The sequence below is a fragment of the Eublepharis macularius genome, chromosome 2 (assembly GCF_028583425.1).
Source record: "Eublepharis macularius isolate TG4126 chromosome 2, MPM_Emac_v1.0, whole genome shotgun sequence".
Classification (NCBI taxonomy): Eukaryota; Metazoa; Chordata; class Lepidosauria; order Squamata; family Eublepharidae; genus Eublepharis; species Eublepharis macularius.
In genome coordinates, this window is record NC_072791.1 from 121,432,349 (window position 1) to 121,444,788 (window position 12,440).

General features: G+C 41.8%; 1 protein-coding gene across 1 annotated transcript in view; it reads left to right on the top strand.

The window, feature by feature from the left end:
* Positions 1-607: 607 nt before the first annotated feature.
* SBF2 (SET binding factor 2) overlaps positions 608-12,440 on the top strand; it is a 611,100-nt gene continuing 599,267 nt past the window's right edge. Inside the window, exon 1 of the mRNA XM_054970260.1 lies at positions 608-738. Coding sequence (XP_054826235.1) covers positions 684-738 — 55 coding nt within the window. The 5' untranslated portion in view covers positions 608-683. The remainder of the gene's footprint in view (positions 739-12,440) is intronic.

Consider the following 12,440-nt stretch of genomic DNA (forward strand, 5'->3'; position numbering starts at 1 on the left):
ACCGAGCGTGTAAAATATCTTGCACGCACACATCTTTAATAGTACGGTTCACAGCACAATTCTAAATAAGTTTACTAGAAAGCAAGTTCCCCAGAAAGAAACGTGGCCAGCTTTGTTTTGCACCTAGTAACCTGAAGCTGTGGGAAAGCAGCTTGCGGTTCCAGCGAAGGGCCCGCTCCTTTACCTGAATTTCTAAACAGGAAAGAAATGCCAGACTGAAAAGGCTGAGCTTTGTATTTTGAGAGTGCCTTCTGCTTTGCTGTATAAAGACAATGCACAAAGCGTCTCTGCACTGCGTACGCAACGCAGATAAAACAGAGTCCTGTCTCAAACGCGATTACAACGAAAGAAAGCGATCTTAGGTCTATTTGCATACGCTGGTGAGCCCTGGCTGAAAGCCCTCCACTGACAAAACCTGCCCGCCTCACCTCCCAGAGTGGTTGCAGCGCGTGGTGTTTGTAAACCCGGCAGCCCCCGCCCAGCTCCAGCGAAGTCACACTGTAGTGGCATTCAGGGTGGGGTGGAGGGATTGGGCGCAAGCGCAGAACGTATCTGTGTGTCCAACATGGCTGAGGTGCTGCTGCTTCTTCAGCAGCAGCAGCAGCTGCGGGGAGGATGCTGAGCTCTCCAGGAGTGCCAACAGCGGCAGGCCGAGTGGAGACCAAAACCAGCAGTCCTCGGCCATGGCCAGGCTGGCAGATTATTTCATTGTGGTAGGCTATGACCATGAGAAGACCGGTAGGTGTGGCTATGTTTGTAATGTGGCTGCTATGTGCGGGGAGGGGGATATGGCTCCCCTCTCCACATTGCCGGGGGTGGGGGGAGAAGGTGGGGAATTAGCTCATGGACGGAAGAGGTAGCTGAACGGTGGGTGGAGGTACAACTGCGGGGAGCGTTAATTTCCTCTCACGAGATTCAATAAGTCGGCAGGGAAGTGTGTATGTGGAATTTTCCTCATAGCAACTGGTGGAGGAAACGGTTTGAGTGAGCAACTCGCAATCGGGGGAGGGGGGGTAGTTAATTCTCCCTAGGGGTAGTGGACGTGACAAGATTGTTTCCTGTCCTAAAAGTCTGTGGCATCTGTACTCTGTTTGCCTGTGGTGACGATGAACAACTTGGCTTCAGAACTGCTTCCAGCATGGCTTTGTGGCCTTATGTACCACCTGGCAGAGAACATGAAAAGGCTTTCCCTTTCCCATTAGGATAATACACTTCTGTCACATCTGGAGACTGTATTCGATTATGCAGGAGGGGGAAGGGGGGGAATGCTGAAGCTGTGGAAGGATAAATACACCTTTTGTGTATGTGTCTATAAACACAAAGGTACACTTGCTCTCATTTGTTAATGTCATTTATATTTTTCTATTCTCTTGACAAAATGTTATAGTCACTTGCATAAGGGTAACTATAGAACATTTAAGAATTTGAAGACCTACACCATAGGCATTATTCTTCAATGAGGACTATAAACAACTGGTTTAAAACTAGTTCTCATCTCGCACTCTAATCTAAAAAAATCACTGAGATTTTCTGGGTACTGAGGGATATTTTGGACATTTTGGGGGGAATATCATTAATATGAATAGATTATTTTGGTGTCCTGATTGAGTTTTTGTTCAGGTTTAAAATACTGAGCATAATGTTGGAGTATGGTGGTGTTCTGTGTAAAGTTTTTTGACAGGTTTCCTACATTGTACGTAAGTTTCATTTTCCTAGATAATCTTTCTAGGTGTAGCAAAATCATCTAACACCAATGGCTCTCTTCCCCCTTTTTACAAGCAATTTAAAGCAGTATAATATTTGGTTGTAATGGTGTTATATATCATATTGTAATGATATTTGTCAGGTGCTCAAATCTGGTTATCATATAAACATTTTTAAAGGAGGAGGAGCTAGGCCCTGCCCATAAGCTTACAGTTTAAGAAACATGGAAAATAAAATACAAAGAAATATACAAAATTCTTTCATTAGAAGACATGTAAGATATGTTACATTGTGGGATAGAGAATGAAGAGAGATTCTGCCATATGCAGAATAAAGTGGTTTTTAAAAAGATTTCTGCACTTTAAATATTGACTTATACCTACAAGGGTATTTTTAAGGGAAATTTGGGGCATGTGAATCCTTACCAGTTGTCTTTAAATAGAACTTTGAAGGGCTGAAGGCTCGTAATTACTTTATTGTGGTTGTGCCTAACAAAATCTTTTTTGTCTTGTTTATCTTCATATTAATAATGCAGTGTCTCTTTATTCACATAATTATGTAAATAAAACATTTCATCCATTTAAAGTAGAAGTAGAATCTTGTGCATAGAAGTAATCCTGCAATCCTGTACGTGTTTGCAGAAGTTTCTTTTGAACTCAGTGGATCTTTGATCTTTGAGTGGTTAGAACACAAAATGTGCATATTCATTACTATGACCTGCGACTTAAGCACTTGTTGAAGTTCACATTCTTGAATAATAGAGGGATATTTGCCATGCATATTGTTAACCCATCATGTAAATGCTGCTCTTGGCAATTTTGGAATCAGAGATTCCCTGTAACATCTTAATTATTTTGGTTGGTTTCTTCTTTGGAGGTGTGTCTGTTATCAGTTCTGAAATCTTAATAATGTTGGCATCTGCACTATCTGAAATAGACTAATAGATGCCTGGTAAATTTACTAGATAGCAAACACAAGCTGAAGCAAATGTACCTTCAGATAGCAATTTCATACTTAAAAATAAAATTTTCCATCAATTGACTTGTTTTCATTTAGGCCCCCAGTAATTCAAACTATTTGAGAGAGAACTTTTTGTGGAAGAATAGATACGCACTGTCTAGTATGAATTCCTTTATCCCACGTACAGTCCCATAATGCACAGAGAACTGACCTTTATTTCTTAACAAGCGTCACAATACTCTAATCTGATTAAGTACATGTTTACACGTTGTACTGCTGTAGGCTAACACTTATATTTGCTCCACCCTCATGCTTGAAAATGAAATCTTAAATAAGACTATTCATGCAAATAATTCCTGATGGGTAGCTGTGCTTGTAGCAGCAACATATAACAGGAGTCCAGTGGCATCTTAAGGACCAACAAGTTGATTTAAATTAGGGAGTACTTGTCTAGGTTAATTTTTATGTGTTAATCTACTTTGCTGTCTGTCATCAGCTGGGAGTGGTTCAGACCCCCTCTGAATGGACTGATTAGGCTTTTGTTTGAATCTACTTTAAACTGGCTTTCTTTGTAACACCCACCCCCACCTTTCTGCTTTTTGCCACTTAGTGGAAGAGCACTTCGTGCATCTGATGAAGAGAGCTCTGACTCAAAAAAACTTATGCTAGAATATTCCAGATCTTATTCTTTGCATTGTTGTTAGCATTTTAAAGGTGAAGGGAGGAGAGAAATGTCCTAGATGGTTGTTCATCTTGGCAGCGTGCTGAAGAATTGCCACCCATTGGTTGTGATGCTGCTTCATTGACTCTCAATTCTCCTGCTGCTGCTGCTGCTGAACAGAACCCTTCTCCGAGCTGGAGCCAACAGAGAGCATGGAGTTCAGCAAAGCTTGCTGAGTCACCAGAGTCACAATCAGCAGCACTGCACGAATTGGTGAACCTCTTTGCCTCCTAGGCTATATGATGTGCCCCCTGCACTAGAATAATGTTATTTTCAGTTATAAATATATGTCATGTAGGTGGTACAAGGTGTGCCAGTCAGATCACAGCCTAATCCTATGCATTTTTTAAAGTAGGTGTGCATTAACTTTAGCGTAGTAGAGCTGCAATCCTACATATATAAAAATCTAATTTAATAACTATCCTACCGGTCACAGGAGGAAAGTAGCTGTTATAAGAGACTAAGATTATTTCCTGGGCCTTACTCTGACCAATATTTCTTCACTCTGTATTATAAGATGAAACTACACTCATCACCTTGCTAAATTTTACAGTGGTTGCTATGCTCTCTCCACCTTGTTGGTTTGTGGCCCCTTAAGACCAAACAAGCAAATGATCTGAAGGGATCTTCTTTTTTTATTTTCTAGGATTTCTTCTAAAAACATGCAAGGGCTTGTGTTTTTCTTTACCAATTTTCTAATAAATGAATAGTCTGTTGTTGTGCTTGCCTGAACTCTTTCTCAGTTCTTTACTTTGTAAACCATGATGAAGAGGAGATTCCAGGTTGGCAGAGTGGATTGATTTACCTCAAGGCAACTAAAATAATCAAGAAAAGAGTCCAGTTTAAGTCACTGAGTTAAATTAACATTTTAAACATTTTAATTAGTATTATTTACATACTTTCTAAATAAAAATGCATAGCTGTTGTTGCTAGAACTATAATATAAAACTATGTAGGCCTTCATAAAATCTCGGAGTACACTGTAAATTTCTCATGTATAAACTACATTTTTACAGGCTTTTGTTGACAGGTGCTGTTTGGAATCAATATTAGAATGTTCATCTTTCCAGTGTTTGTTTCTGCTTTAATTTTTCCTTTCTCTTTTGTCATGCAACTGCTTGCCTCAGGCCACAAAAATGATGTAAATCAAAAGCAAGAGTTGGTAGTAGTTATTGGTCAGATCAGTGTTATCCATGAGAAGGAAGTTCCATGTTCTTTGATAGATAGGTTCCTAAATATTTATATTGACAGTAGTGACAGTAGTAAATATTTATATTGACAGTAGGTACAGAGATCAGATAGATACTATGTCACTTTAGATATGGAGAGGCAGCATGCATATTTTCTAAATAAATAAATAACTACTAGACATAAAACAGGAGTAAAATGTCATCTAGATCAGCATTTTCCAAACTTGTGCTCCAACCCAGATGTGGTTCACAAATCCTGTGAAAGTGGGTCCTAGGCTACTGCAGTTTTATTGATTTGTACATGCTGTTTTTAATTGGGTCACTATACCAAGTAATTTTGGATTTATGGGTCAGCATACCAAAAGGATATGGTCTAGATTGAGCTCAGTGGATGACAATGAAACCTTCAGTGTCTTGGCAGGTCGTGGTTACCAATATCAAGCTGTAAACATTCTACTTTGTGACTTAGGAAGATGTTTCTCCACAGTTATTTAATTACGAAGAAAACCAATGTTCATAAGAGGGGTATAAATTAAGATATCATATAATTGCATTGCCCTGACCTGAATGGTCCAGGTAGCCCAGTCTTGTCAGATGTTAGCAGCTAGGTAGGGTCAGCCCTGGGCAGTATTTTGATGGAAGGCCAGGGTTGCTATGCAGTGGCAGGAAATGCCAAACCACCTCTGAACATCTCTTGCCTTGAGAAGCCTATAGGTTTGCCATAAGTCACCTGCGACTTGATGGCGTGCATGCATGTGTATGCGCGCACGTGCACGCACATACACACACGGCATTAAGTTCAGTTTTCATTTTTAAAAAGGTTATTTTAGAGACTACAGCTGAAACATTTTAAAATAAAAATGATCTATTTAAATACAATATTGGGGAGATAAATAATCTCTTATTCATCCTGAACATAGCTAAAATATCTTTTATTGGACCATCTCAGAGTGTGTATGAGTTTAATGGAACTATTAATTGGACATAGATGATGAGTTTTTCATGGAGTTTGAGAACATCTGGTATAGATCTACAGTTCTGCCATTTTTTGGTCAATAGATGTTCTCAATTTGCATATAATTGCAAAGCATTATTAATTCAGCCTTCAGCTAGTCATAGCTACAATAATATAGACTTTTTCCTAAGGACACAAGCTGTATTTTAATATGTTAGATAAGGTAGTTAGAAAATGGGAATATTTTCTAACTCATATGCTGTGACTTTTTTTTCTCCCATGGTTTTTAAAGTGCTTGTCAACTCAAATTCCCATGTAAAGTCATTTGCCTACTGGAATGCAAGTGAAATTTGAGGGAAGTGCGAGATGTTTACAGAGATCAAGCAAGGATATGAGTAAAGTACCCACTCCAACTTACAATTTTTGTTATAATCACAATATATTTAGAATTTTCTCTGTGACTTTACTTAGCAGTGGTAGTCACTCTACAGCTCATGGAGAGCCACATTAGTAGTTACCAGCAACCAAGAGCCACCCAACTATTGTATATCCTATGCATTATCCCACCAAAAACACATGCAATATAACTATTAAGTATGTAATTATAACTGTAACATCTTAAATGACTAGAGTACATCTGTGCGTGTAGGGTTGTCTCTCCTCTCCACAGTTGAACCCTAGCCAGTCCTCCTATATCTGGAGTGAGGGAAGGACTTCCCTCTATGATTTCCTGCTCTCTTCTCAGTATGAGGCACAGCAGGTTGGGCAAAAGTGATATTGTCAAGGTGCCCAGAGGACTACCATCTGGTTGTGGAACAAAGGGAGAAAAGCCAACCCTCCAACACCTTATGGCCAGTTTTTTTCTTTTCTTGGGTAGCTGCTGTAGTGGTTTCACTTTCTCTTCTCTGTAGTAAGCTTGTTTTCCTCCAAGCGGTTGCCCCAGCACAGGGTTGAGAGCACAGAGTTTTTGTGAGGGGTAGGCTTCCCAGGTTCCCGTGGGTGGCAGGCAATCTGCCAGGGGTTTCCCCCGCAGCAATTGGTGGGAGATAGCAAGCCCCCTGGAGATCGCTCACCACTGGCAGGCAACCCAAGAAAGTGCACATGAGGTGCACAACCACATCATTTCCTGAAGTGACGTCATTGTGTGTTGTCTGCAGGTGAGCTCTCACGCTTTACTGGGGCAAAGTTTGGCCGCAAACGGGCCAGAATTAGCTCCACTCAAAGCGTGGGAGCGCACCTGTGGCAGGTGCGATAACATCAATTCCCAGAAGTGATGTCATTGCATCCCACCAGAAGCATGCACAGTTTGCACATGCGTGAAGAAGCTACAGTAGGTAAGTTCCTGGTCCCCCCTTCTGCTGGGAGGGCATAGGGACCTAGGAACACTAGTGTGTGGGGAGGGAGATGTTAGAAAGGACTAACTCTTTATTTGCACTCCTGGATTGTGGCCCACAGCTCAGAGAGGCTCACAGCTCTACCAATCCTTCAGTCCAGCAGCAGCTGTTTTAAGGTAGGAGCCAACCTCAAACCATACCAGACAATAATCTTGCCCACTTTTCTGGAATATGGAACATAGGGAAGAGCCACAGGTAGCTCCCAAGTCACTGATTGAGTAGCAGTGTTATTCATTGTGGTGTGCTGATACCATTACATTTTCAAGACTGTACAGCCTCTCAGTCCCTAAATATGGCTTTCATCTTCCCTGCTTATATCCCTACATTTGTATTAGAACTGAGGGAAATTATGATTAAGACATTTGAGTAAGCAGGTTGTGGCCAAGAGCCAAATGGCAGCAGGGTGCTTCTGAAGGCCTGTCATGAAGGAATATGGCCAGCCTTGAAGTAGTGCACCATCAATGGCAGGGGGTGGGACTTGTCCCAGCCTCCAGGGTAGGCTTCCGAGTCCCCTGATGGGAACATGACATTCCTTGCCCCCAGCCTCCACCCTCTGCCACTTCTTACCTGGCTGGCGAGGGGAAAAAAGGTGTGGGAATGTGGTGGGGGGGGGGCAAAGTGTGCTCCCATGTGCTCCACAGTGCCTCTATACATGTCAGGAATGAGGTCATTCCTGGCACAACATGGAAGTAATGGATTATGCCGGGGGCCAATTGAGATAGATCTTTCTACAAATGTGAAAAAACCAGGTTTGCAGAAAAAATTGAAAAAAAGAGGGTATTAAAATCCCTTTAATTAAATAATAAAAGCAGGAAATGTTCCTTTAAGAAATGAATACCTTCTGCAGTGGCTATTGTGGGGGGTTGCTGAACAACCACATCAGGCCTTCAAGCCTTGGTTTCTGTCAGTAAAAAGGGGAGCACTGTTTAAGCATTTTGTGATGGACTGCACTTAAGAGCAGGTTTCTGCAGTGCAACAAAATCAGAGAGCTGGGAGGAGAAGGGTTAATTATTCCTTACAATGGCAAGCTTGAGTGACAGGCTGCTCCCTCTTCTCTGATTGGTCAGCACCAACTGAAAAAAACCCTGTATGATCAACTGACTGCTGAGAAGTGGAGTTTTAAAAAACTTTTATTCCATACTGGAGTTTCTGTCAGTTAGAACTAGTCTAAAGGCAGTCAGTTGGCTTCTGACAGGATGAGGAGTCTGACAAGAAAAGTCAGACAGATTAGCCATTAGAGTGAAGGAGAAGACTCCTTTGCCTTAACTGTGGTATTACTGTCCTGAGAATGACTTCTGTCTAAGTCTGTGTCAGCATAGTCTGAAATATGCTTTACCCAGACACCAGAGAACTGAGAGTGTTTTCATGAGAGTGATTGGGTAGTGCATTGAGACTCCCTTCCAAGCCACAAAGAAGAGGGGTTATATCTTCTGAGGAGAACAAAATTCCTGCCCAGTTTCAAAGGGGGTTTGGCTCTGAGGAGGACCCCAGGTCTGTTGTGAAGGGAAAACAGTTTTAGACTACTCAGGAGATAGAAATGCCATCTAGTTTCAAGAAAAGAGTGAATTCGGTGCACAAAGAAAGTGACTAACTCCATAAAACCTGCACTTAGAAAACTTCCTGAAGAAATATCGTTTCTGTAACTAAATTACTACGTAAAGCACTTCTCACTGTTAACCAAGAATATATGAAAATAAGCTTCAAGGATACTATTTTGCCTGTTATGCAAAGTAATACCAGCAAAATTTTACCTCTGCATTTCCATCCCCTGACTACACTTACTTAATCCCTGCCTGTTAAATAAACTTATTTCTTTTTGAATATTATATAGTCCCTGGTGCCATTTCCAGCAAAAAGGAAGAAGGCTCCTGCTTTTCCCCATCAAGTTTCTGGGCTGGGCTAAAAAGCCAAAATTATATCTGTGTGTCAGGGTGGGACAAACAGACTTTCAAAACCGCAAATATTAACACACTACTTGGGGCTGCTCAGTTAAATCAGAAAAACTGAATTTTGGCGGGAATATCTGCCTCACAGTGGAGAGTGTGTGTGTGTGTGTGGGGGGGGGTCCTTCATACTTTTCAAGGAGGACTTGTTGGGCCTAGGCCTGACAGAAACCACTGGCAGACTCAGCTGCTCATTATTATTCAACAGCCACCACCTCACAAAAGCCAATGTGGTATAGTGGTTAGAGTTTCAGACTAGGACTTGGGAGACCCAGGGTCAAAGCCCCATTCTGCCAGGGAATTGCACTGGGTGACTTTGGGCCAGTCACATACTCAGCCAAACTTAGCTCACAGGATTGTTGTGAGTTAAAAGGAGGAAAAATAACAATGTAATAACATTAGATTTATATACCGCCCTTCAGGACAACTTAACGCCCACTCAGAGCAGTTTACAAAGTATGTTGTTATTATTCCCACAACAATCACTCTGTGAAGTGGGTGGGGCTAAGAGAGCTCCAGAGAACTGTGAGTGGCCCAAGGTCACCCAGCTGTCTTCAAATGGAGGAGTGGGGAATCAAACCCGGTTCTCTAGATTAGAGTCCTGCTGTTCTTAACCACTACACCAAACTGGCTCTTTTGGTCTCTAAAGGAGAGAAGGGAAGGGCATAAATGAAGTAAATGAATAATAAATTTAGTTGAATATAGGGATAAATGTTAGGGTAGCTGATGGGTGGGAAGGACAGAAAGTAGGGAAAGGGGAGAGGATATAGGGACTGCCAGAAGGAATGAAAGAGGAAATAGTGGGGAAGGAATACAGGGGAAAATGAAATGAACCCCCACAAGACTTTGTGAGTCGCCTCTTATTGATCTAATACAATTTTTAACATGGCCCCATCTGTGGATATTTAAATCCAGAGACTGAGGTCATAAACAGACAAGATGGATCTTTCTATAAACCTGAGAAAAGCTCCAGGTTTGCAGAAAAACCTTAAATCTAAAAAAAAAAAAGAAATGAGGATAGCGTTGGCAGCCATTGACTGGAATTGACCAGAGAGGAAGTGGGCAGGGATGGGGAAGGGAGAGGGAATGTCTAAAAAACATTCAAGCAAATACCTGGAAGTGACATTGATCTCTGACCTGGCATTCATGTGACACGAATATTCTGAATCCTAGACATGTCAGCATTGTCAGTGATGTGATTTCCAGGTATTTGCTAGCATTCCCTTCCCCCACACACTCCACCCTTCAGTGAGCCAATGGGCAATGAAAAGGGAGGTCAGAAGCTCTCTTGGTAAAGCGGGAGCCCTAGTGTTCCTAACTGAGGGGTTATAGCCTCCCCCTAATGATACAAGCAGTTCCTATACTTTTAAGAAATGAATGCCCTCAGTGACATTTGCTAGGTACCCACAACAGTTGCCAGCCTGGTTTTCTGACAATAAAAGGCAAGTAGAGGGGGCAGGGCCATTTACAGGGCTGTTTTGGCTTTTGAGGGAGGACTCTTCAGGACTAGGCCCACCAGCAACCACCTGGTAACTTGTCACCACCCAACTTTCATGACTTACACAAGCCTGGTTGCTTGCAACTGTTGAACAGCAGTGATTCCACAAAAGCCACTGTGGTATAGTGGTTTGAGTTGCAGACTAGGTTCTGGGATACCCAGGTTTTTACATCCCTACTGGGTGATCTTGGACAAGTCACACATTCTCAGCCTAACCTACCTCACAGGGCTGTTGTGAAGATAAAATGAAACAGAGGAGAACCAGGTAAGCCACTTTTCATCCCCATGGGGGAGAAGGATGGTATATACATGAAGAAAATAAATATAGCTGAAAATTGGAGGCAGATAAATGTGGGTGGGTGGGAAGGTGAGAAGGAAACAAGGAATATTGAGAATATGGAAGCTGTTAGTAGAGAATAATAGTGTGGGGAGAGGAATACAGAGGAAAGTTAGATGCCCCCTGCAAGTCCTTGCAAGTTTCCCACCATGCTACTGGGCCCAGTCCAGTTGGTGCCACACAACTTAGCCCATCTCTCTCTCTCTCTCTGCATAATATGTAAAAGAATGGAAATTTCATGTAGAACTACTAATGCCTGCTCATCATAAATAATAACATTGAGTATATGCTTCTTAACATTTATAATGCTGCCTTTAAAAGTATTTCAGTGGCAATGGTGGCAGGCAAAATATATCATTTCCCAAAAGATACATTTCGCAGCCATTTCAGTTTCAAAAGTAATGCCCAGAAGGGACTCATAGTGTTGTTGATATGTACTCTGGAAACTTAGTTAACTTATCCTGAGATTTGAGGACAGTAAGGCAGTGTAACACGAAAGGAACTTTATATAATTGGGGCTCTTTTTGAGCCAAAACGATACTGGAAAAAATAATGGTGCTTTCTGATGCTGAGCCAATCTTTAATGAAACCTTGCAATTTATATTTAATAGTGTAGTAATGGTGACCTATTGCTATTTTGGCCAAGACATTGTTATGAATATTGCATGTAAAGAGCTGGCTCTAGTCAGAAGCATATTTCAGTAAGAAATGATGAGATTTTATAATGGATGACTCATGCTGTACAGAATAATATTTTAACACACGATAACCTGTCTCTTCAGTCACTGATGCAAATGGAACACTATGGGACAATTCTTTAGCTCTCTACTTCAACCTTACTAGTAGGATCTCAAAACCTGATCATGCATTGAAATTAACTCTCATTGAATTCAGAAACCAGTAGAAAAGATGGAAGATGTATAAGTGAGGCAAGTCTTTAATCCCTGCTTGAAAGTACTGTATTAGTAACATCACAGAAGCAGTGATGAATTTGAAGCAAATTTTTTCTTCTTAATTCATTTTAAGCCTGTTGCTTCTTGCTTTGATGCTGTAGTGATATTTCTTCATAACATGGAAATGTCCATAAGAAAGAGTGTTCCTTTAAATTATGAGCTAACTAATGTTACTGCAGAGCTGTAAAGCTGTAAGCTCATTGGTAGTTATAAACTATGGCATTGCACTCCCAAGAGTGTAAATGTACCACGTTCTGCATGAACAGGGTGGCTAGTTTCTTTGCTGTGGGAAGTTTGGAGCAAGGAATGAAATGTGCTAGTTTGTGCCAATTCTACAGACAGGTGAGTTCTCCCTAACTTACTGCCTGAGAGTCACCTCCCCACTCTCTCCTTTTTCCCTGGGGAAAGGAAAAGCTAAGGGGAAAAAGCTCCTGCAAATGGCTGCCGCTTCAGGAGTGCATGTCTTCTGCTGCTAGGTTGGTTGTGCTGGAATTTTCTGGTTCTGTTGAGCTTTATTTGTTCTTTTTGAGAGGGTTTTTGAGAGTCTTTGTGTGTTTAGTATTGGCTTCTTTGCCCTGGAGAAAGCATTTGTCTCCCCCCCCATCTCCAGCCAGGAAACAATGGCAAGTGGCTGGACTTGTTCAGGTGTCCATAGAATTGTACTCTCTTACTAGGGTTGCCGTTCCCCCGACCGGGCGGGGGATCCCCAGATTCCACCCTTTCCCCCCTGTGCCCACTTACCTGGCTGGTGTGTGTGTGTGTGCGCTCCCTGGGGCGCCCCCTTC